This window comes from Rhodamnia argentea, chromosome 6, assembly GCF_020921035.1.
Source record: "Rhodamnia argentea isolate NSW1041297 chromosome 6, ASM2092103v1, whole genome shotgun sequence".
NCBI lineage: Eukaryota > Viridiplantae > Streptophyta > Magnoliopsida > Myrtales > Myrtaceae > Rhodamnia > Rhodamnia argentea.
In genome coordinates this window covers 18,127,134-18,151,028 of record NC_063155.1, presented here as the reverse complement: position 1 = coordinate 18,151,028, position 23,895 = coordinate 18,127,134, and the positions used below count along the sequence as shown (strand labels likewise).

General features: G+C 38.4%; 3 protein-coding genes across 3 annotated transcripts; 1 reads left to right on the top strand and 2 right to left on the bottom strand.

The window, feature by feature from the left end:
- Window positions 1-290: 290 nt before the first annotated feature.
- On the bottom strand, window positions 291-5,527 carry LOC115751728 (39S ribosomal protein L45, mitochondrial). Its single transcript, XM_030689694.2, has 12 exons — window positions 5,317-5,527; window positions 4,860-4,900; window positions 4,353-4,453; window positions 4,134-4,214; window positions 3,649-3,731; window positions 3,286-3,337; window positions 3,089-3,178; window positions 2,749-2,817; window positions 2,512-2,613; window positions 1,586-1,654; window positions 974-1,030; window positions 291-711 (listed from the first exon to the last, which is right to left on the bottom strand). Exons 1-12 carry the CDS (start codon window positions 5,385-5,387, stop codon window positions 625-627), a joined length of 903 nt encoding a protein of 300 aa, XP_030545554.1. The 5' UTR covers window positions 5,388-5,527; the 3' UTR covers window positions 291-624.
- A 2,195-nt stretch (window positions 5,528-7,722) lies between these two features.
- LOC115751665 (branched-chain-amino-acid aminotransferase-like protein 1) lies at window positions 7,723-20,014 on the top strand. Its single transcript, XM_048280283.1, has 20 exons — window positions 7,723-7,741; window positions 7,808-7,949; window positions 9,251-9,349; window positions 10,003-10,074; window positions 10,490-10,582; window positions 11,129-11,266; window positions 12,017-12,075; window positions 12,219-12,321; window positions 13,043-13,216; window positions 13,314-13,414; window positions 13,790-13,844; window positions 14,006-14,092; window positions 14,386-14,437; window positions 15,082-15,167; window positions 16,645-16,698; window positions 17,121-17,204; window positions 17,374-17,445; window positions 17,931-18,011; window positions 18,592-18,627; window positions 19,460-20,014. The coding sequence occupies exons 2-20, from the start codon at window positions 7,851-7,853 to the stop codon at window positions 19,586-19,588; spliced, it is 1,674 nt and encodes a 557-aa protein (XP_048136240.1). The 5' UTR covers window positions 7,723-7,741; window positions 7,808-7,850; the 3' UTR covers window positions 19,589-20,014.
- A 425-nt stretch (window positions 20,015-20,439) lies between these two features.
- On the bottom strand, window positions 20,440-22,397 carry LOC115751668 (transcription factor bHLH94-like). The gene is made up of 3 exons (XM_030689615.2): window positions 21,908-22,397; window positions 21,097-21,504; window positions 20,440-20,788 (listed from the first exon to the last, which is right to left on the bottom strand). Exons 1-3 carry the CDS (start codon window positions 22,280-22,282, stop codon window positions 20,708-20,710), a joined length of 864 nt encoding a protein of 287 aa, XP_030545475.1. The 5' UTR covers window positions 22,283-22,397; the 3' UTR covers window positions 20,440-20,707.
- Window positions 22,398-23,895: the final 1,498 nt, after the last annotated feature.

Sequence of the window (23,895 nt, the reverse complement as noted above, 5' to 3'; positions counted from 1 at the left end):
TCTCTTTCAGGAACAACTGTAGCATCCGAATCCTTCGTGGGAATTTGATATTGCAGCATCACGTTGTCATTGACACAATCTAAAGCTTGACGAGTAGCTTCTTCTGTCCTAAATTTCTTAACATAGCCGCTGTCACATCATCTCACATAGGCGGGGACAAGAATCTTCAGCCGCTTGGTTCGGCTTATTTTGTCCAATCGACCATAAAAATATGTACTTAGAGATTTGGGGTGTTAAGTACCAAATAAAAGTCAAAGCTCAAATTATAGAAGGTAAAAGGTCTCCGAACGGGAACTAAAGAACCATGTGAAAGACAGACAATGGTATGCAAAGAACAATTTCTCATTTATTTCCCTGGTACAGAAGATGAACTTCGGACAACAACGCCGCAAAACCGTAGTGATGATTGTTGATATGATTAAAAAAAGATATGCACTCGAAAGCATACAATAATGACCCTATGAAAGGATAATGCAAAGTCTAGATCTCGCCATCAAATATCAAAATGGATATCGCTACAAGCTTCTTCTCCGGGAGAAGTATCAGCCTGGGAAGTTTCCAACAATCGGCGACCACTTCTTTTCGAATATCCCCTCAACCAGTTTCTAACTGACAATAGTCTGGTTATAATACGATCTTCCCACAAAGACGCCAGTAAGATCCAGGGTGGAAGAGGGATTTCTCGAATACCCAGATATCCCGCACAAGGACCTAGAAAAATGCAACAAGCACCAAGAGTTCCGTGACTGAAAATGGTAATGAAGCAAGCACAATGTCAAATAGAACAGCTATTTCATAAACAATCTAAAATTACTAAAGTAACAGAAAAGTCGAACAAAGCATGACGCATTGTTCTGTTCTTTGTTCTTCACGAACAAAGCACTTGTACCCAATCTGTAGCATTTAAAAAGTTTCAGAAAAGCAATTACTCAAGGACAGCAGGCCTCCTAGAGAAAAAAGATGTAGCACCAACCTCCTTATTTTTATCGCCTGCCACCACATTACCATTGGAATCATATGCTTCAAACTTCTGCAAAAAACAATGTGCATGAACTATAAAAATGAACACAAAACTTCTCACTTAGCCAATTTATTTAGAGCATAAGACAGGCAGCATGAGCAACATCAACCCACATCTTCTTTCATTCATGCACAACGCACTTGAAATGTTTGTAGTAATAGAATATTTGTCAGAGAAGGTTGGCAAGAGAAGAATCAGGGAACTATATCCATTTATCTTAGCTTTTGTAACTAGGTTCTGAATTCCTCTCTGCTCTTCATTTTCTCACTTTATACTACATAATACTCGTATTTTACTTGTTAAACAGGCACACTGATTCACGATCTTCCTCTTTGTTTATCACACTTAACACTGACCATTGAAATGATTGGGATCATCATTACCAAGTAAATACTAAGACACTGATGAACCTCTTAAGGTACTAAAACCCTCCCAAAATTTTCCAAAAGAGGAACCCAACATAGACCAGGTGGCTATGATATAAGAGTACAAACAGATGGATTGATGAAATTGCCGAAGACACAAGTAAAATGAGAAGCAAAGTCCCCAATCAGTGAACTGCACCTGCTTAGTCATGAACTCAAGAGTAAGCTGAATGAAAACTTTGTTGATGTCCTTCCGGTCAACACCAATCTGAAAATAAAAGCACATGAGCTGACTTCAAATGCACTAAGAGAATTCAAAAGTAACAAATAGCTTGCCCATAAATTAGCATAGCACTCTTTCGGTATACTGAAAATACCAATGAAACAAACTAAAATAACCTGCCTTAAAGAGAAGGATGTCGACATCAACAAATTTCAGAGGCCATACGATACAAATCTCATGGGCCAGAAGGAAAGCAAAATACAAGCATGGATATCATTGAAACAGATGTTCATGAAAAAGGCTAATGATGTATAGTACTGAGCTGGCATACAAAACCCCGTCATATCTCTATGACTGACCAAAGGCAATAATGATATATACTGGAGAAGAGAAGAGTATAAGCAGTATTTAGTTCGTACTTGGGAGCGCTTTTCATCAATTTTGATTCTTGTTACTCGTTATTTTTACACAATTGATCATGAAGAATTCAGCTAAACATTCACCCAGCGCATGAATCATTCACCAACTTCATGATGTTTATAAAAGTGGTTGGAACTTCCCCAAGAGATCCAATGGATAACTAGCCAAGCAATGAGTCAACTATTACTGCTTCGTTTCTTTTTCTTTCTTTCATAGGTAAAGCCAACTAGTGCTGCTTCCTCCTCTGCTCCAACCATTTGCATGGATGCTTCACTCTCCTTGAACAATGAAACAGCCAGTGGACCAGCTTTCACACATATACATCACAATTCATAATATGTAAACATCGTACTGGAATTCATTTTTGATTGCTTACATATACTTTCAACGTTCACAAACTTCAATACACACAGAATTAACGATATTTTACAAATTTGGGCATAAGTAAGATTGAACTCGATAAGTGAAAGCTGAATACTTGCCAGCCTCGCTCGCAAAGTTCGTATCTTCACAACTGGTTCAATCATTTCCCAATAAACCTTACTCCACATGGATTCCCTCATCTTAATGTCATTTTTAAGAGTCTGTCAAACAAAGACAAATGATGTTCCAGATAAGGCATTGTACTTCACGTAGACAGAATATCACAAGAAAATGATTGAACAAAATGAAATGATTCAGCATTAAGAGGGCATGGAGATTGGAGACTAGAAGCATACAGAGTACATCTTCTCTGTAACTGCCTTCCTCAACAACTTTTTATCACCGTGGGCTAATAGATAATTTATCTGGAGGAAAAGGAAAAGAAAAAAGATTGCAATTCCGGAAAAAGTCAAACTTGCTGCATAAAAGCCAGAAATTCTAACAAACGCGGGTTGGATTAGGAAATTAACTCAAGAACTTCATAACTAATAGCATATGACTGCCGTATCTTGGAATGCATTTGCATTGACCAGCAACAAAGTACGCCAGACCATTTTCAACTTATAGAAACCGTATACAAAGTATGAGCTGCAGAAATATAATTTTCAGACAAATTATGAAATTAAGAGAAGATACCTCCTTATATAACTTTATGGCCTCCTTATAGAACTCATTTTTTGAGTATCCGGACTTCCTTAACTTAGCGACGGCATATGCACTTTTAAGCTTTAGAGAAAAAATCAGAAAAAAAAAAAAAAAAAATTGATCTGGGTGAGAGGTGTATTAAATGAAAAGCAGTGAGAAGTAAACACGAGTGCCATACAAAATATCACCTCTAAGATGATATCCTCCTTGGTTCTCCGCCAACCAGTCCGAGTGAACCATCTGAGAGACAATAAATCAAAATCTGCATAGAAGGGCAAAAGTATCTGCCAGACGACCATAGCCATATGAAAGCAGCAGAAATAATTTTTTTTTTATGTCCTTTTACTAAGTAACACTGACTATTCACCTAACAATGCATTATTGTTTAAAGCTCAAACATTTGATAAGAATTTTACAATACAAAGAGATTCAAAATGTGACACTCTTCCCTAAATAGGATTCACAGTACAGCTCAAAACAACCATCTGAACAAGATTCGACTTGCTCAGCTAAGTTCAACTAAAAAAAAAAAAAAAACTTCAAAAACCTACCTCTTCCAAAATGGAATCGGTTCGCGCAGGGCATATGGTTCATAGACAATCCCTGGACTCAACATGGTGACTTGAAGACCACCCTGCATACCAGACAATGCAGTACCAATTCATGATATGACACTTTCTCAGAGAAGCATGAAGTTCTAATGATTCCATTCAGAAAGTTGGATACGCTTTTCCTGACATAAGAACTCCCAATAGTTCATCAAGCTCTTTCCATGTAAGTTTCCTTGAGAAGTTTGATAAGAGTAATTTAATTAATTCTTTTTATGAGAAATAGGGCTATTCCATTGTTTGTAGTATTGCCAGTCATTTAAATTTATCATATTGTACGGTTTGGACACCAAGAAGAAATTTATTACAAGTTACACGAGGTTGTAAGCCATGATTAAACATTGTAGAAAGCAATTATATTTTGTGCTAACTGCTAAGCATGCAAAAGAAATGCTGCACTGCCAGAGTAGTGAGAAAGGCAAATATACCATCCGTTGAGCTTGTGGAGGAGCTTTTACTTGTGTCGTCATAAACCTTGCCCAATTCGAAAAAATTAAGAATTCGGCACTCTAAAGACAAGACAATAGATCTAGTGAATACCATCTCCACAAGAAAATATCAGAAACATACAACTTCTGAAGGAATAAATCAGAAGCAGAATACTACTCATGACCAATGGACACGTAAACTTAGCTTCCAGGAGTTACCTTTTTATTCTGAAGACTCAAGGCACTTGCACGAGTCAAAACAAAAGTACTCTGCCCCTTATGTGAGAAAGACGAAATACCCCGGCAATTAAACTCAGGAACTAAAATTACAGAGGACAATCACTAAAGCATGTCAGCCAACTCACATTCTTGAAAAGGATTAAAGGAGGCAATGATTCTCATAACTGGAGGAGAAAAATTCAAAGTTGAAATGCAGCATGCATACAGATGTATACTCGACAGGAATGTATAAACACTGAGATTCCCTATGAACAGTCTCAACGACCGGCAATGCATCTAAAGATGAGTACCGGGCAACCTCCAGGACAATCTATTTAGGAAGACCATTACGTGCCCAACAAACTACTCGTAGGTTTTATCTATCCGATGCTACCATATCAACCTATCCTTAACGCAATCAACCATGCTTTGTTATTGAGCAATGTAAAAACTTGAACATTAATAAATTACATAAATAAATAAATCGCCTGACCAAGAAACAACTACCATTTTGAATCACGCGTGAATAGGTCCTTGAGCTCCCAAGCCTGCAAATTCATTACTCAATCTTATTTCACTACGCATAACAGGAAACATTAAGTTGAAAACTAAAAACTTCAGGGCCAACATCCACATTTGAGATATCGGATTACTTCAATACAATTTCTAATCCTCATTTCCAAATACCAGCTCACGACAGTCCTACTCGAACCACAAAAGTGAAAAGGTGCCTCACTTCAGCTCAGACGCGTACTCCGAAGGGGATGCCGTTCCTTCAGTAATTCAAAAAGACTTAATTTTGCTCTGTCTCCAAAAAAAACCATTCTTGCGCATAGAAAGCCTAATCAAACCATTCAATTCTTTCACCGAAGGAAAAACGACCCAATTCAATAAGCATTCTTCCCCATCGTTTCGTCGAGAATCAAGCGAAAAGCGTAGAACAAATCGAGAAGAAGCGACTCACAGTTGTGAAAGTCCTCGATCATGCGAGGTCCTGAGAAGAGCCCGAAACATGTGTTGTGCTCTGTACGCCATTGTTGGGTCGCCCTTCTAGTTCGATTTCAGACCATAGACATTGCTCGATCTAGAAGATATCGCGAGCACCCGAACGCTCAGCGTCAGAGGAGCTGCAGGGCTTTTGGAAGGGTTTAAGGAGAATGAATTTTGCGTTCCCGCAGTCCATCGCACGGTGCAGTTGCGTACATTTTCTCCTTTTTCTACATCTGCCCCTTCAGTTTCGGGAAATATATTGAATCCCGGCCCTGAATTTTAAATTTTCGATTGGGTCCTTTCTGTGTTTTTCTTTTTCCCATATTTGTCCCTCTGTTCGTGCAGTAAACGAAAACCTGTGACTGTTGAGTTACAACCCACGCACATGAAATGACAGTAAAAACCATAAAAACAAAATTTTCCAAAACAAGAAAAAACTAATTCAGTAAAAAAGGAAAATGGATAGAGAAATCGGAAGAGAGGAGCAAAGGGGAGGTTGCCATCGGCCGCCAAGGCGAGGGGCTAGTTTCCTTGATCGGACCTAAGCTGACGCTACGCGTCCATGATATCACATGAACACGAACAGAAAGGAGAGTGCGAGAAAGAAGTTATATAACTATATATAAAAAAAAAGAAGATATCAAATCAGGCCCAACCTCTTTATAATCCTTAAAAATGCAAATCTCCCTCTATTATAGGTGGCCGGTTTCACGGAAGTACTGGTTCCGGTTCTTAAAAAAGGTGGAACCGCCGGTTCCGAGTCGGTTCCGGTTCGGAACCGCCGGTTCCAAGGCCCAATTGCTCTTTTCACCCGGCCTCCTTCCGTTTTTTTTTTTAAAACCGGGTTGGAACCGGCGGAGGGCCGGTTCCGGTTCCGGGTTGGAACCGTGGGCCCGGTCAACGGGCCGGTTCCGGGCCCACGGGTCCATTTGCCCACCTCTACCCTCTATCTTTAAATTTACCAAAGAAAATCTCGAACGTGTTTTCTCTACGATACGCTCAATACAAAATCAATCGACACCCACAAAATCATATCTTACCTTTTTTTAAATAAATGCGTTTTGTGTCATTTGTGATTTATGATACTTGACATTTGTGGAAGATTGGGTTTATAATAGAACTTGCCTTTTGACAATAAATCAATCTTTTTAATTCGACGATCGCCAACGATTTACCATAAAACATATGCATATTTACCGACATAGACATGACAAGTATCTAGATGTTTGCAGGGGCAGCGCTAATTTACTTCCTATATTATTAAATCCACCACATTTACGCTCAATCATTTAATTGCAAAGTAATGGCTCATTTCTTTTATTTTTTTCTATTTCTGTTCGGGATATAGTTGCCATAATTGATCGTTTTACATGTTTTGATTTTTTAGTATATTCCTATGACTTTTTACATGCTCCGTGTAAAAGCTTCTCGCTGATAATAAGAAAAAAAAGACTTATACTTTGATATAATAAAAAAAATTAAAAAACTCTTTATCATCATATCTGTTTTTATCTCTTTTATCTCAAAAGCTGACTTTTTTGCTTAATGGTAATTTTCAATTTCATTAGTGTAAAATATCTATCGTCTCTTTACTAACTATATTAAACTATTTATCTTTTTTTCTTATTATTGGCGAGATATTTTTATACAAAATATGTAAGAAATTATATAAATTCTTAGGAGATACACCAAATTATTATGCAAAAACAAGACATCTTGGTATCTTGTCAAAAGCACTTTATAGATGATATTAAAATGGCAAAGAATGGAAAGAAGTTATTTCAGAATCACACAATTAATTACCATCGAAATCACAGAATTAATTACAATTGACGGTTAAAAAATCTCGAAATATCTTTTTCCTCATCCACGTTTGACATCAATTGATCATCTTTGTACTTGCCCCTCACAAAATTTCATTTTTATTAGTTAACCAAATAAGTTGAAACGACATAGTCGACGGTTAACTTTGAAATTTTTACTTTTAGTCGAAACAATGGCAAGAGGGCACTTGATACAAAAGAACAAGAAGAAGTTTCACTTTATCCTTAGTTTTTCATTTGAACACCAACGGTATATAACAAAGGAAAAAAAATTGTCAAACGGGTGGTTAATCACCGTAACAAATAAGTGTAAATTTTTTTAAGTGTAGTGTAACTTTTGAAGGTTAATTAAAGTGTGACTTTTTAATATTAAGTAAAGTGTGACTTTTGAATGTTAAGTAAAAGAGGAGTGTAAAATGAAAATTGTTTTCTTTTATTTCTTTGTCCAGGACACGAACTTAACCATAAATGGTAAGTACTTCCTACACGACAAGAACCGAAGATTCGGGAGCATAGGCAATCAATCGTCAGCGCCAGCTGTCATCCTCGGGAATCTCCCTCTCCGTCTCATCACCGCACATTCACCGTCAATATTCTTCAAGACCTCTCTCTCTCTCTCTCCCTCGGAATCAGACCCGTCGTACTCACTCGTGCACTTGCGACGGATTGATACGAACATCGAGAAATGGAAGGAGGGCCAGACCAAGGAGGTGATGTGGAGGTGATTCATTCGTGGTCTGCTCCCAGGTCGCTCAGCACTGGCGTCATGTACTCCTTCGCTCAGGTGGGTCCTTCGCCTTTCCCTCTGTTCTTTCTTGTCTCTGCGTAAAGCGTCGTGCTTTGTTGTTGGGTCGCTGCTGTTGAGTCCTTCCATGGTAGATGCTTCCATAATCGTGGACTAGTGCGAGGCCGGAACATGTTTTTTTGGGTGAGATATTGATCATGCGTCGGTTAGTTAGCTGTTCGGGCGTTAGATCTCGCGTAGCGTCGACAGTGGGCTGCGAAATAGTGGGTTTGTCATTCCTTCGTGTTTTGCCGGTGACGGTTTTATGTTTGAAGCGGTTCTCTATCTGTATGGTCCGTTCTTGCTCTGAGACTTGCATCGTCATTTGTAATGTTGGGATTTGAAGTTGGAAAAACCATTTTTAGGAAAATGTGTTTCAAATTATTCATCTTTTCACGAAATAAACTTAGCCTTAGGTACATAATATACATGTATTTTTGATGAAAAATGAATTCGACAAAGAGCCTGGAGATTCAGTGAGACTGGCTTACCAATATGGATAAACACTCACGTGTGTTACATATTGCTGTATGTACAAGGTGACGGTAGCTGTCATGCTCGCATAGGACCTGCTTCTCAGTTTGTCTTGAAGCATTTGTTATTTACTGTGATATAGCCCTGTATCTGTCAAGTTAATGCAGGGGCCTACATATTGAGGGAGTGGTTCAGGTTTAAATGGTGTCCACTTTAAATTTAGGTCTGAATGTTGTCTTAGCAGTCATTTCTTTTGGCCTGATCTTTATTAAATTGATGAACGGTGATGTTTCTCGTTGAGGTTCTGTAAAGGGCAACATTTGTTTCGGCAAGCAATAGCATTTTGATTAGTTCTTTTGCCGAAAGATATATGGCTTCTATCTTAATCAGAGTCAGGATAAAGTATACTGCCTTTACATCTTAAAGTAATTTCTAAGATGATATTTCAGAAGATAGAGCTGCAGCTTCTAGATGGAGCTTGACATTATAACTTGGAAATTGTATATATTTTAGATGAATACCCTGTCTAATGTAATTGCTGTGTGGTAAAATACCTTTCTGTTCATTCAGAGAAGAGCGGAGGAACAACATTTTTGTTCTAAGCACTTTTACATGAAATGTTTTGCGATTTTAAGGAAAATAAAATAGAAGTTTTTGGGTGTCTTAGCTTTGGTCGTGATCTTCGTTTCCTGCTTTTCTGTTCTTACAGAAGTGGAGAACAAATCCACTAAAGAAGAACCTTCTATGTATATGGTCATTACGAGTTGAAATGCTGTTGCCTAACTGCTTCTCTACTAACTTTCTTAAATACATGTGCTTGTTCTCAGAGGGATGACATGGAAGTGCTTGATGAACCTCTTTATGCAAATTTCCTTCGGGCGACGGGTATAGACAGGCCTTACCGGGAGGATCTTTTGTCCAAAATGGTATGTTAAATAGAGTAGTATAACACTGGCACAGCTCTAAAGTGTTGCCATAGATGTGTCACTGAAGCTCGACATAATTCTCTATTTCCTTGTTCTTGGTGAATTTGACATAACGATCATCTTGATTGTGTCAAATAGCCTCTAGATTAAATTGATCCTTTCTTTATTACGATAATATGTGCTACTCTCATTAAAAGATAATGAAGCCTATACTGGCTGGATGTTCTGGCAGCTACTGTTTCCTTGCAACGATAATTCACTGAAGAACTCCCCCTAGTTGAGTAGATTGCACTATTATATGCGTCTTATTATTCATGATTTCGCTCTCCCGCTGCTACAGGTGTACGGGATGACTGTAGCAGCTTCCTTTTATTTCCGAAATGTTTGATTTGCTTCAAAGTACTGTGTGTGTGTGTGTGAGTGAGAGAGAGAGAGAGAGAGAGAGAGTATTAGACTTTTAAGTACTTTAACGTTGTGTTATAGAAAACCATTTGTGGTTTTGCTTTAAATGACTAACATTACCTGTTCTCTCATTAAGTTGCTGTCACTGTGTGCTCTTCTGAAATTGTCAACTTGCATGCTTTTTACTCATGTGATATTGTTTTTCGTACTCATGTCCTCAATTGACAATCTCAACCATTTGAATTGAACAGGAGTCTGATGGCAACAAAGTTGTAAAAGATATCATATTTGGTCCCAGGAGCAAGAGATACCGTTATTGTAAGGTATTAAGTTCACATGCCCAACAAGCAGGATAGGTCGTTCTCAATCTATATGGTCTTCACTCTTTAGTGCTTCGAGTTAAGGCTCTATGAGCATCAACTTTTTTGAGATGGAATATTGGAAATGCAATAAGTAATCTTGCTCATCTTATTTTACAAAATCCGTCCATAGTGCAAATTATACTTTTGCTTAGTGTGGTTCTTCTGGTTTAAGATTGATGTTTTTTTTTTTCCACGTCATTGAACTTCCTAATTTTGGTCTCTCACCTAATCACTTAAGCAAGGACGAAAGAGAAATAGCTTATGTGTTCTCAAGTTTTAATCATCAAAGAAAATTGTCACACGTCATAATCATGGGACCAATTCATTAGATTTGAACCAATGTTTTGACTTTGCCTGTTTGTCTCATTTTCAACAGCATATTGCAAAGCAACGGGTGCCTGGTATTTCAAATGATCTGATGAAGCAAGGAAAGCATTTCATATTGATTCGTCATCCCATGGATGTATTGGTAAAGTACTTCATGAATTATCTTCATGTGCTGTGAGTGCATTAAATGCAAGTCACACATACCTCCATGATGGAGTAAAACCTTTTTAGATTGGTGCAAGATCATTTACAGAGCTTCAAGGTAGAGTTGGGCCATGTAGAAAAAGCTCTCTTCTAAATCAATAAAGATCTCATGAACAAAACAAAAGAAGATGGCGTTTCTTTAATGTAACATGCTAGCTTGCAAGTGTTCCACTTGAAAAGTGCATTTCCAACTTTCTATTAACTTTGCCAAAGAAGACTTTAATCCTGCTAATATATTCTATTCCTTAGCTTTTCTGAGAAAAGGAAAGGGATAAGACATGCTTGCAAGTGCTATCTAAGAAAATTGCTACTTAAATCATGCAGTTGAGTTATCTCCATTTACATTTTCCACATGTTGATCCGTCCACCATAACATTGTTTGGTTTGAAATATCAGGTAGTGAAGTTATTAGTTGTGTCTGTTTACCTTTACCACATGTTGCTCTGTCCACCATGACATTGTTTGGTTTGAATAATTGTGTCAGGCATCCTTTGGCAAGGTCGTTCCTCCATCCTTTCTCGAGTTAGGCCTGGCAGAGTTAGTCTCCATATACAATGAGCTCTGTGAGCTGGGGAATCCCCCGGCAGTTATTGATGTTGCAGATCTGCAACAGGATCCTGAGGTAGTAGAAGTACCTATTATGCTGTACTCTGTTATTTTATTGTGCTTGTACAATCATAGACAATGAATTGCATTCCCTGCATATATGTATTTCCAGTGATTGGTGGATCACTCTGGTTCACAAAGTTCTTGTCTCTTGCATGGGTGTATGGTGTTTTCTGTTGAGCTGAGCATGTATGTCCATAAAGATCCTCGGTAAAGTGTTGTTCCTTTTGTATCAAGAAACCCCATCCCTCTTAGCCATTGCAATTGATACCCATGTAAACATTCCTTTTGAATGAAGCATGTAAAAGCAACAACTTAGGAACCAAGCTCATGATTTTAGAGGGTACCTTTGGCCTTGTTCAGGTTTTTGGTCGTAAACTTTGAGGATGCAAAGAGTAAGACAATGATGTCAGTAACAATGAGTTATGGGCTTTCTTCTGTAAAGAAATCTGGAAATAAAGTGGTTAGGTGTAATAGAGAAATCAATACGTATGTGGATTTTGCAGAAGGTCAGAGTATTCACATTACTGTCTGGAATTGAGATGACTCCTTACATTGCACGATTGACTCTGAGCACTTTTTTTTCTGGGACCATCTATTGCTTTTTGTTTAACATATTATCCTCCTATGTAACTTGCAAGTTTCCCCTCATAATTCTGTAGTTCTTTTCCTCTTTCCCCTCTTATTTTCTAATTTTTTGTTGGGTAGCTAAATTTCTATAGCCTAAGTTGCATAGCCTTTTAATGGTCTTCTATTCATTTTGCAGGCTACTTTGCATGGTCTTTGCGAAGACCTAGATATTCCTTTTCAAGCTGCTATGCTCAAGTATGCTGATCGTGTAGTTTTATAGTATTGAGTTACTTTTTGTTCTTAATTAATTTTGAGTCTTACTTAATATTCAATTTAACAAATTCTTCATTTTCCATTTCCATTTGCTTTTGAAGAGATACTAACCTGAGAATTTTCAGATGGGAAGCTGGTCCAAAGCCTATAGATGGCATATGGGCTCCATGGTGGTACAAGAGTGTACGCAAGTCTACATGCTTTGATCCACCTGAAAAGTATCCCTCGGTATGCAGTTTGGGGTTCTTAAATTTTGTTTCGTTATGATACCAGAAAGCAGCTACATTTCTCATATCATCACTTCAGGGGTCACTAAATAGAATCACAGTTCAAACTTGTTTGGTCTGGCTTTTTATCCATATGAAGTTAATTTCTCCAGAGCAATATGTTTCATCTATTTCTCGTGCTTCACAATCTTGTGCATAATTAAAATACATATTACGGAACGTGACTGACAACCCATATACACCTGCAGCATTCCCCTAAGGCAAAGCTTTAAGTATCATTAATCAGCTTCCAGCATCTTTCTTGAAGCACACAGTTGCTTCCTGCACAAATTCTTTGGCTTGAATGGACAGCATATATTGCTTTTTAGCATGCAACTAATTATCTTGCTGAAAGTGTCCAGCGAAGCCAAGTCTTTAACTAATTATCTTGCTGAAAGTGTCCAGCGAAGCCAAGTCTTTCCTGTTTCTTGCAGTCAGAATCTTATGGTTGAGGTGGCTCTCATGAGCCTTTCTAGAAATTGGATGACAGAAATACTTTAGCTCTACAAAATCCAAAAAGACACAAAGCATGAATAGATTTTCTTGCACTGGCCAGAAGGAAAACAGCGGTTCTTTTTTTTTTTTTTTCCTTTTTCCCATCTAGAAACACTTTTCCATTGTCCTTTTCATAGCTTATTAATATTTAGCACTGGTTGTACTAATCATACTTGCAACTATTTCAGCAATTCCCTATGTCCCTCTATTACTTGCTGGAGCAAAGTTTACCCTTTTACAACCTGCTAAAACGCCAAGTGAGGCGAAGGCCATCAGAGCCTGCCCCTGATCTTCCAGTACCAGCTAATGAAAAGCTACTTGCTTGGGTTGGTGATGAGATTTTCCCGCGTGACAGTGCAAAGGTTATACGGAATGTTAATTTGCTGTTAGTAAGCTGAATCTTTGTCTTGTTTAACAAAGTTTTCTTGGTTCCTGATGCTTACATTGTAAATATGTCAGGTTTCTGTCTTTGATTCAGTAGTCCAAGGTGGTGATTCCGTGTGGGAGGGTCTTCGAGTTTACGACGGGAAGATTTTTAAACTTGAGGAACACTTGGATAGGTCTGTACAAGAATCCCCAGCAATTCAATTTTTCAATGCATTGTCATGCTGATTAAGTTGTTTGCAATACAAAGTACATTTAAAAACTTATTAGTGACAAGGAAAGAAGGATGCTACACATGGTCTCTCGTGTTCCATTTTGTGAGTACCAGAGTTTAGTTATACTGCCTGCAGTCTAATGAACTAGTTCCAAATATGAATGACGTGTCATGGACCTTAATGTCTGTCAACCTCTCTCTCGCTCTCTATTAATTTCTATGTGCACCTGTATTGCTCTCCCTGTCTTTGTAAATATGACATTAGAAATGTCAATTTGAGGGATAATGGTTTGATGTGTAATAGCTGCACTTATGTTTTTATTTGCTTTTATATTAGGTTGTTTGACTCAGCCAAAGCTCTGGCTTTCAGCAATGTTCCGACACGTGAACAGGTAAGGATTTGAAAGACGAGCAAATTCTTATATCTCTTTGCTTGGAGGATTTTGTTTGCCTACATAAGCCAGTTTACAAGCATTGATGGAGACATATCTATATACATTCATCAGCCCGCATTTGTCTAGTTTATCTTATGTTGGCTGAATGCCTATTATAGGTTAAGGATGCGATCTTCAAGACTCTTATTAGGAACGGGATGGTTGATAATGCGCACATTCGTTTGTCTCTAACGCGTGGCAAGAAGGTCCTTTCTCTCTCTCTCTCTCTCTCTCTCAACAAGCTCACACACACACTGCATGCATGAAGAAGTGCACAGACACTACATTCTGGTTGTCGTTGTCCTTGTTTCGCCGATGAAATGGAGGTCTGAAACCCTTATCGACACAAATTTATATTTGGATGAACAAGTTTCTGCATTGACATCCTAATATGCCGTGCTACTCGTGGTTGCATTCACTTGTCTATCTTGAATGTCATGGACCTTTGTTGTTGACATTTCAGGGCAGTGACTTTTTCAGATTATTCTGATTTTGTCAGGTTACTTCTGGCATGAGTCCCGCATTCAATCTATATGGTTGTACGTTAATAGGTACCGTCAATTGCTCATGCTTTTGCTCTAATTTGAAGCGTAATTGCTGTTTTTTGTTTGAAGTTGTTTCTCACAAGCATGAACTGCATATTGCTGGTTAGGTAGTTTTTTTTTTCCCCGTTTGTCCATATATCTTGAGCATCACCATTGGTCCATCTCTTCCTGTGGTTGTTTCCAAGTTTTCAAGAACTCTCTTTTTTTTTTTTTTCTGTCTTCACCAGCAATTCACGATCTCTTAAGTTGATTCTGGGTTAAGGTGCTTTAGCTGTTCTTAGTTCTCTGTTTTCTGATTGTGAGGCTTCTAAGTGGAAAATCTCACCTCATCGCCGGAAAACAAGCATTTTTTAGTCATACTAAGCTCAGTATCTGCAGGGCATTTTCTTCTTCTTTACTGATCCAGTTTTCTAATTCCCTGTTTACGTTGTAGCTTCTGGCTTGTATGCTAATCTAATTCTGTGGCTTTTTCATATCCTCTTTCATTTGCAAGTTTGATGTGCTAATGAGAGATTGCAAAGTGAAAAAGTTTTCAATACTGCGTACTGTGGCAAAACCCTATTGCCTTTTAAATTTCACTTTCTTTTTCGTTTCTATTCTACTCTCTGTATGCATTCTGATGCTGCATTCCTGCTTTCTTGATAATTCAGTGCTCCCTGAATGGAAACCCCCTGTGTATGACAATACACATGGAATTACCCTGGTAACAGCCACAACGCGACGCAACTCGCCCAACGTAAGATACATTGGTATAACAATGTAGAATCATTGTGGATCCTGAGGTTGTTATTGTTTTCATGTGATTGGAATTAGTAAAATATTCTCATTTTGTTCCTGTTTTAGTCGTCGGTGGGAGTGCTGTGCCTGCATTCCCTTGGGGGGTAACAATATCTTGTAGGGGATATATGTATATCTAACTTCAGTAGGTTAAACAGTCTACTGATTCTTGTGCAGTACAGTTTTATTTAAAATCTTAGTGTGGAACGAGATTTGAAGGCCTTGATCAGGAATGATCTCCATAATTTGGGTGCTGGCATGTATTATAGCGGAAACTTGGCTGCTAATCATACGCCTAGGTTATTTCTTATATCTTGACTTACCGAGAAAGTGGAAACGACAAAAAAAATTATCCTTTTGCTTCTATTGTCCTTTTAATTCAGTGATTGAGCTCTTGAAAGTTACCAGTAAAAGAGTTTCTTTTTCACCACTGGAGTTAGGTAATACCGTAAAAGAGCTTCGATCTTTATCTAGCCTTGCTTGTGAAGATCTGCCCTCAAATGCTGTTTATCAGATCATTGTCTTGTCCTTATGTTCATAAAAGCATCAACTTTGTCTCTTCTCACAAAAGAAGTTACGTGGATTTTGCAGCTTCTCAATTTTATTCTTGCTAAGTTATATGGTGACAAAAATGCATGAGTAGGAGTAATTTTTTTCCCAGAAAACTATTATTACAAAACTGTGTCCAAACTTTTCTTTCTTTCTTTTTTTATTATTTTCATTTTTTTTGCAATGCCACTGAGAATTGATCAATTGATTGTGTCAGTTTTACTTAAAGGAGACTCAGTTCTCATAATCCTAAGAAATCCACCCTTAGAAGGTTAGGTCGTTCACTGAAACCTCAAGGCTTCTTTCGTTAGATGATGTTGTTCTTCCTCTTTACCCTCAACCAATTAAGAGTACCATCACAAATGCCATCAACTTGTAAGCAGTGAAGCAGCCACTTTTTGTAGGAGTTCGCTTGCAACCTCCTGAATTTTTTTTTTCCTTTTCAGTAGAAATGACCATCACCTGAGTACAAACAGGTTCACTGTATCATCATCATCATTCCTTGAGGCTGGTGCCACTCAGTGAACAATGCTCAATCATATTGTGGTCATTATGCTTTTATACATATTCAGAAGCAACTTCTATGTGCACCAAGCATTGAAGATTGGTTCCCATTCCCTGTAATTCATGTTCGGCCTTCTTCTACTGGGAAACTCTTTGCAGGAAAGCAATCTAATGAGATTGTGCTCTTATGATGCCAGCATCCAGATGCCTCTGAAATGTTTTGTCGAACTTGTAATATTGATCTAGGGTAGGGTGTACTTTTAGGAATTTCAGTTTGACTAGTGTGAGTTGACGTTATATTTACCAAAATAGACGATAGCACGTTCTTGATTTCTCATCCTTTCGTCTTTGTGGTTGGTTTTGATCTACTGTTTGTATTTCAGAACTTGGATTCCAAGATTCACCACAACAATCTTCTGAATAACATACTTGCGAAGGTAACGTTGCTTTTCACAGCATAAACTGGATTGTCATTCCATGCTAACTTTTTACTGGAAAATGACCTGGTGAACTTTTCTGTGGCATCAATATAATTGGTATCTTCTTTATCCCATGAACCTGAAGTCCAGGGTTCACCCTACACTGGTTTCATCTTTGACAGTGAAAGTTTTTTGTTTGCAGTTCTAAACCAATAGGTTGTTTACTTAATGTCAGTATTCTAGGGTGGTTTTCTTTGGTGAGATCATATAGTCATCATTTATTTCTAATTGACAATATTTGCCCCATGGAGTGGGGATTTATGAGCATGTGGATCGTGCTCTATTCACATAAAAAACACTGCGCAGCCTGTGTTTCGCAAGTGGGTGCTAGTTCTTCTGATCAACAGATTGATACAATTTGAATAGTGAAAATGATGCAGGTAGAAGGGAACAATGCAAATGCTGATGACGCCATCATGCTCGACAAGGATGGTTATGTGTCAGAAACAAACGCTACTAACATCGTAAGCTTATTCTAATGCAAGCAAGTGGTGTTCAGGTTACGGCACAGGAGGCTCAGTCCTAAAAGATTTATAGAGCTGCTTTCATTAGGAATGAAGGCAATGTCTCCAATTCCGCTTGTTTTATACCATGAGTTACTGACTGGAAAGCCCTTTTCCTGTTGTAATGCAGTTTTTAATAAAGAAAGGCCGTGTTTTGACACCTCATGCTGATTACTGCCTTCCTGGCATTACTCGAGCAACTGTAAGTCTTAAGAGCCTTTTTTTTAGGGGAAAGCTCTGTAGAGGGGGCCAGAATTGTGGAAACTTAGAAAAGGAAAATTGTAAAAAACTAAGTGCAGGAGTCTATAAATCATCATCGTACTGTTGAATTATAAGCTGGTTTACTCTTCAAGTTCCTGGAACAATAATGAAATGGTCGATAGGATTATTTGTGATCCAGTAAATGCATGCTATTGTAGATAAGAGCTCCAAGGTAGACTTTTGCATAAGTATGTCAATATTTTTTCTGCTCAAGTTTTATGCTGCACTAGGAATATTATCAGCAGACCGATACCTTATGATATCTGTATCAACATGGAGTCAATTCACAGTTGGCTTTATGTTTTCCTTCTTTAACCCTCCTAAATTGATTAATAGATTGAGCATGTGACTCTGCTTCCTTGCATTCATAAGTGACGTATTTGTTTGATGAAGCATGTTTCACCAAGCCTTTTATTGATGTTTCAGGTCATGGAACTAGTGGTTAAGGAAAATCTGATCTTAGAGGAACGGAGAATCAGCTTATCAGAATTCCACACAGCTGATGAGGTTTGCATTCCCTCTTTTTGAGTTTAAATTGGACTTTATTGTATAGATAGCATAGACATGCTCCACCACTATTAAGAATACATTTCTTGGGTTGTTAATATGCTGAGAAACCTTGTCAATGATAATTTTGAACACCATAAGGTGTATGACATGTTAAAATTCAAGTATGTTAGATTTATCAGTTCATTTTTCTCCATTAGTTTTCTTTGGGATACTTTAGATGCCTATTAAATTAGTGTTTGGCTCCTTCCTGGCAACATGTTTGGGTAGTGTAAAATGCCTGGAAAGATGCCCTCCCTACTTGCAATAGATGAACCGGAAGATGTTAGAAGCTATGCATGGAATTTTGGAGAACGTGTAAAACATGTATCACTGCTTGAAATGTTAAGATTGGAAGACTTCAAGGCCTCACGCCTTTGTGCCAAAGTTGTTAACTAAATATGACATTTACAACCCTTTAATGATAGTCGTGGTTTCAGATCCCTGTTTCTTGTTTTATTCCTTCCATGTTTTGATCGAATCAAATTCCCTCATTGTTCTAGCTTGTGCTTTTCATCCTTATTCTTGCAACCAATTGCAGGTATGGACAACAGGCACCATGGGAGAAATTAGTCCAGTAAGTCCCAGATATCTCTGATAATCCTGTGGTTAATCACGACTAAAGTGCTGTTTGGATGTCTATAAACATTATGCCTTTTTTATGGTGCTTGGCACAGTTACAGTTACATTGTACTGCCCTATGTTCATTTACTTGGTTTAGGAAGTAGGTTTCTTGTGAGCTGATCTACATGGGCAGAATTCTACCTTTGACTTGTACTTAATCCGGATAACATTTGATTCCTGAGGATCTACATACTTCTTAATCTAGCAGAAGTCCCTCATACGTTATCCTAGATATGTTGGCCGATTCATGGGTCTGGCCTGGTAGCACTGCCCTGGATGCCACCTTTTAGTTTCTGCTTGTTGCATTCAACTCCATATAAGGAAATGACCTGAGTGCATTGAGCTTAGCATTCGTGCTGTGTGGCTTGGTGATGGATTGGTTGGATATGGTCGGTGAGCTAGTTTTAGTTGTAAGTTGTGATGAATTAGCCCTAGTGATGGCCCTTCCAAGTGAGCTTGTCTGATTACTGAAGATGGCTTGGTTAAGCAACTCCGCTAATGACAATCTAAAGCATAACAAGTAAAGTTCATAAGGGGTGAATTTAGTCACTGCTACTGTCTTTATGCTGCAAAATATTAGTGGCAGAGAAGCTGTAAATCATCTATTTACAGTAATTATGCTTCATGGAGCGTTCTGCAATATTGCTTATTTAAAGTTGTGAGTTCACTTAGATAACTAGGATCTTGTCTTTCGTCTTGAGACACCAATCCTAATATAAGGACGATGGCCAAGCATTGTTTCTGCTTGACATTTACAGTAATACCTGTTTAATAATGCCTACCAGGTTGTGAAGATTGACGGACGGATAATTGGTGATGGAAAAGTAGGTCCGGTGACTCGAAGATTACAGGGTGCGTACAAAAATCTGAGGGGAGAATCTGGAGTGCCTATACCAACTTCCAACAAGTTGTAATTGTCCTGTTATAGAAAGATATTACACCATTGCTGGAAAAACAGGTGCAAATCATATCTTTCTAGAATTAAACTGTGTTGAGTTTACTATGAGTTGTCAACCTGACCTCTGTAAAATGGGTCAACAAAACTTCTCTGGTTTGTGTTTATTTCCTGCATATGGTGTTTGTGGCTGCGCATGTTGAGGGAATTGAATGGGAGGGACCTATGAAACTAGATGCAGAAGGCGATCAGGTCATGAAGAATGCCTACAACTACGTAAAACTGTTGAAATGTGGAGTTTCAAGCTCTCCCACATAAAGATGATGTTCAATTATAATAATGATGTTATGGTCATTGTCTGTTAAATAACAGGTATAAATATCTGTAATTGCTACAAAGCTTTTGCTCCTCTCTATAAAATGAAGACACCCTTCGTTGTTTTCCATCGAGGACATTCACTTCCTGTTGGTTATCTGTTGAACGTGTCTTGGAACAAACTCGGTGCGCATTACATGCTCACTTCGAATTCAAATGGGGCAGAAGCAGATCCAACCACTTGTGTCCACCTGAGAATACTCTTTAGTTAAAAAGGCTAACTAAGCGCGGACCATGATCCTCAGATTCAGATTGATTGAAGGAGTTGATGTAACCTGCTGTCTCTCAAATCTCACCACTCTCTCCGTTCTTCAAGGGAAGTAGGGAAAGTCGTCATTTAGTCAAGTGGTGCTGTAGTTTCACTAGCTTTTAGGTAGAGAATGTCAGCTGTTCCAAAGAATGGGCCAAACATGAACATGCCACATAAACATATTTTGTCTGTTGAAATTTCGGGAAACCCAGTTAAGATTAATGGTCTGCATGAGCTTTCAATGATTTTAGGATGGCAGGTGTTGCTGGAGGTTCGCATTCCACAAGTTAAACAGCAACCAAGAGTGCCACTTCAAGAGACTCAACAGAAATCGTGTGCAAAATGACATCAGTTGTCAGTTGCCAGTTAACTGCAACTTGGTACAGACTTGAGATTCTATAAGATCCGCATCTCATCTCATGATTCACAAAATATTGAATTCAGAGAGAGGGAGAGAGGGAGAGAGACTAAAGCATGAATCCATCTTCAAGGTTCTCAAGATCAAAGAAAGACTCACTCTTGAATGCTGCTTAAAATCTGGTTTGCAGCCGCGGCAATTTCATCCCCTAGAGTCAGCTTGCAATCATCTTCAACCTGCACATTCAAGTTTCAAATCTCACACCCCTCAAATTCTAAATCGTGAATCTTCAAAATCTCAAGAACCATGTTCTGGATTTGCTGTCCATTTACTGCCGGTGTTTTTCACTCCTTCCCATTTAACTTCCTTTCTAATCTAGTCCTCTAATGCTCAGCGTTTGCACAATTTCGCCCTTGCGTCACCGGTTTTTATCGATGTTACCAAATTTTGACAAGCACTAATGAATTAGCACCAACTTGACACCACATCAACGAAACGTGTAAGAGCATATTAAGGTTTAAAAAAAGAAGAATTAAGATCGTACCTTGAGAGTGAGACAATAGAGAACAAAATGTTCAGCTGTGGTCACATTGAGGTGAAGCACAGTGAGTCCCACACTCTGCAGCCCAGAGACCAACCTCAGCAGCTGCTTGGGTCGTCTCTTTGACCTCACCTTGAGATTTGCATGGGTCTCCACCATGGTCACTTCAATGTCAGCGATTGCAGACTGAGGGAGGGTCATCCAGCCGTTCATGGGCACCGAGTCACTGCCTTCACCCGGGCTTGTCATGTACTGTGGACAGGTGAAGAATTCAGAGAAAGGAGAGGAGGTGTGATCTTCAAATTTTGATTTTTGTCCTTCAGTTTCTTTGTGAGCACCAAGCTGCTGCAATTGCTGCTCTAGCTCTTTGACATAATTGATGGCGCCTCCTATGATCGATGCTTGATCGACCTGATCAATTTCACAGTACAAAATACTTCGAGTCGAATAAACATTAACCCGAAAGAAGCATAAGAAAATTACCACAACCAACATGATAGTCCACTTGAATTTTAATTTTGACTAGCCATCTTTTTTAAGAAACGCACTCTCTGATTTTACCAAATATGGTAAGACTATCTCTGAAGATAAAGAGTAGAATAATGCTGGTTCACAGGATTATGCTGCCACTGCCTATGGATTGTCCAAGAGCAATGTGCAATTCACTCTTGACTTCCGTTAAATAAGTGAACTTTATGTTTATAATATTTCCACTCATGACTGTGCGACATGAAGTTTCCTAAGAAGCATTGGCAAGCAAATGGAGAAGAGAGAGAGAGAGAGAGAGAGAGAGAGAGAGAGAGAGATTGTTTACCTTTCGGACATGGGAGTCAGGCATGAGAGAACGCAAAACGGAGAGATGCTCATTCATCTGCTTTCTTCTATTCCTCTCAGTGGCAATGTGAGCCATCCTCTGACTCTCCATCTCTCTCTTATTCTTCCTGCTCTTGCGCCGACGCCGCTTCGGCCGGTCGATCACAGCAGTTGATGATACATTTGGCTGATGATTCCACTCACTACATCGATGGTCTTCTGCTTGGCTCTCTGGAATACTAAGGAAATGGTTGTTCTCACACTGCTCTTGACCACCAAAGTCAAAGCTCCAACTCTCTCCCAACAGGCTTTGGACTTCTTTGCAATTATAATAAGTAAATGGGTCTTCTGGAAACACCACTGCTTCAAGTGCCATTCCCTCTCTCTCTCTCTCTCTCTCTCTCTCTCTCTCTCTCAATCAAGGCAATGTCAAAAAGCTGATAGATTAGTTTAATGTGGGGGAGATCCGAAGAAAAGTGTCCTGCCCTTTTGCTTTAGGATGGGAAGGTTTGAAGCTTTTTAAAAGACACTGTTATTGAACGAGTTCTTTTTTTTTTTTTTCAATTTTTTTTTTCCTATTTTTTGTACAGCACATTCCACGTGAAAAGCCCACCCGAAAGATCATGAATAAAGACAAAGGATCATAAGATTTTGTTTCTCTTACATATCTTAGGAGGAGAAGGCATTGACAATGTTTGCAAGGAACATGTTCATGGCCCCTTCAGAGTTAGAGGTCCCATAAACAAATCATCGGATCAACAAATGTTGAATTCTTTTGCCATGTTAAAAAAAAAATAAAAATGATACTGGCTTGAGCTCGTAGCGAATGTCGAATGGCACGTTGATTTACAATACCAAATCACATTATTGAAAGTCTACTCTCTTGTGGAGAACAAGGTTGTCTATTCAGGGGGGAAAAGTGTTGCTTATTTTAAGATTTTGCAAGAACTCATTCAAACTGTTCTTGGTAAAACGTTGACCTTTTCGTTCTGTGAAAGATAGCCAAGTTTATAAAACTTCTTATGTGGATAGGAAAAAATATAGTTGATTTAGCAATGAATTTTTTTTTTTCAATTGTCTCGCTAGGTCACTCTTTTGAGATTGAAATGTCATAAAAAAGTCGTTGAAGTGAGTAAGTCGCTAATCCCTAAAAACCCATAAGATTAATTATGGATCCAACACAACAAACCATTTATTTTGGCTTTCTGACCGGGTATTGTAGGGTATCATTTTTTTTAATTATATTATTATTCGTTCTTTTCTTTCTCCCAGGGAATCTTTCAAATTACCACCGCTTAGCTTTCAATTTATTTAGATTTTTTGAATTCTTCGTTGATAGAAAATATATTCTATTACCTTCATTGATAACAGCTAAAAAAACAAAGAAATGTTTTACTTATCCAATAGTTGTTGGTTGCATGCATAGGACAAAGACTTCCCTATTCTAATTCCAAAAGCTATAGAACAAGGGGTAAAAAAAAAAAGAAGAAGCAAAACCATCTGAATAAAGTTTTACATGCCACTTTTGATCTTCACTTGAAGACATCACCGCCCTTTTGTGGGGTCTCCATCCCTTTAATTTTGATCTTTATACCTTCAATCTAAGGAAAGGCTGATGCAGATAATAAGGACATGCAGTCAGATGGTTCCACTGAATCAAACCCTCAAATGTCCACTTCAGGAGCAATGAAATTCAGCCATGGAAATCACAAAAAAGATTCTCATTCGTGATGTGCCCTCGGACAGAAAGAGAGGCAAGATCATCTTCCCCCAAAAGCTAAATCTAAACCCTTTATGTCTGTCGCTGGCGAGAAAAACTTGCACTCGGGGTTAAGACTAGTTGTCTGGATTCGTGATGTATCTTTGTCCAAACAAAGTATTTTGCACCGTGGAGTCCCATATTTGGCACTTGCCTTCAGCTTTCCATAGAAGCTGCCCTTGATAATAAGTTAGGAAAGCTGAAACTTGGACAAAATCAGATCTTAAGTG

Excerpts from the sequence above, each read along its gene's own strand:
- LOC115751728 (XM_030689694.2), bottom strand. The coding sequence starts at position 5,387 with ATGGCGTACAGAGCACAACACATGTTTCGGGCTCTTCTCAGGACCTCG. Across the intron at positions 4,454-4,859 it reads TTCACGCGTGATTCAAAATG|TTCCTGAGTTTAATTGCCGG; the intron begins GTAGTTGTTTCT and ends CTGTAATTTTAG. Across the intron at positions 712-973 it reads CAGGCGATAAAAATAAGGAG|GTCCTTGTGCGGGATATCTG; the intron begins GTTGGTGCTACA and ends GCATTTTTCTAG.
- LOC115751668 (XM_030689615.2), bottom strand. The coding sequence starts at position 22,282 with ATGGCACTTGAAGCAGTGGTGTTTCCAGAAGACCCATTTACTTATTAT. Across the intron at positions 21,505-21,907 it reads CTGACTCCCATGTCCGAAAG|GTCGATCAAGCATCGATCAT; the intron begins GTAAACAATCTC and ends GAAATTGATCAG. Across the intron at positions 20,789-21,096 it reads TCTATTGTCTCACTCTCAAG|GTTGAAGATGATTGCAAGCT; the intron begins GTACGATCTTAA and ends TTGAATGTGCAG.
- LOC115751665 (XM_048280283.1), top strand. The coding sequence starts at position 7,851 with ATGGAAGGAGGGCCAGACCAAGGAGGTGATGTGGAGGTGATTCATTCG. Across the intron at positions 13,845-14,005 it reads ATGTTCCGACACGTGAACAG|GTTAAGGATGCGATCTTCAA; the intron begins GTAAGGATTTGA and ends TGCCTATTATAG. Across the intron at positions 15,168-16,644 it reads CGCGACGCAACTCGCCCAAC|AACTTGGATTCCAAGATTCA; the intron begins GTAAGATACATT and ends TTTGTATTTCAG.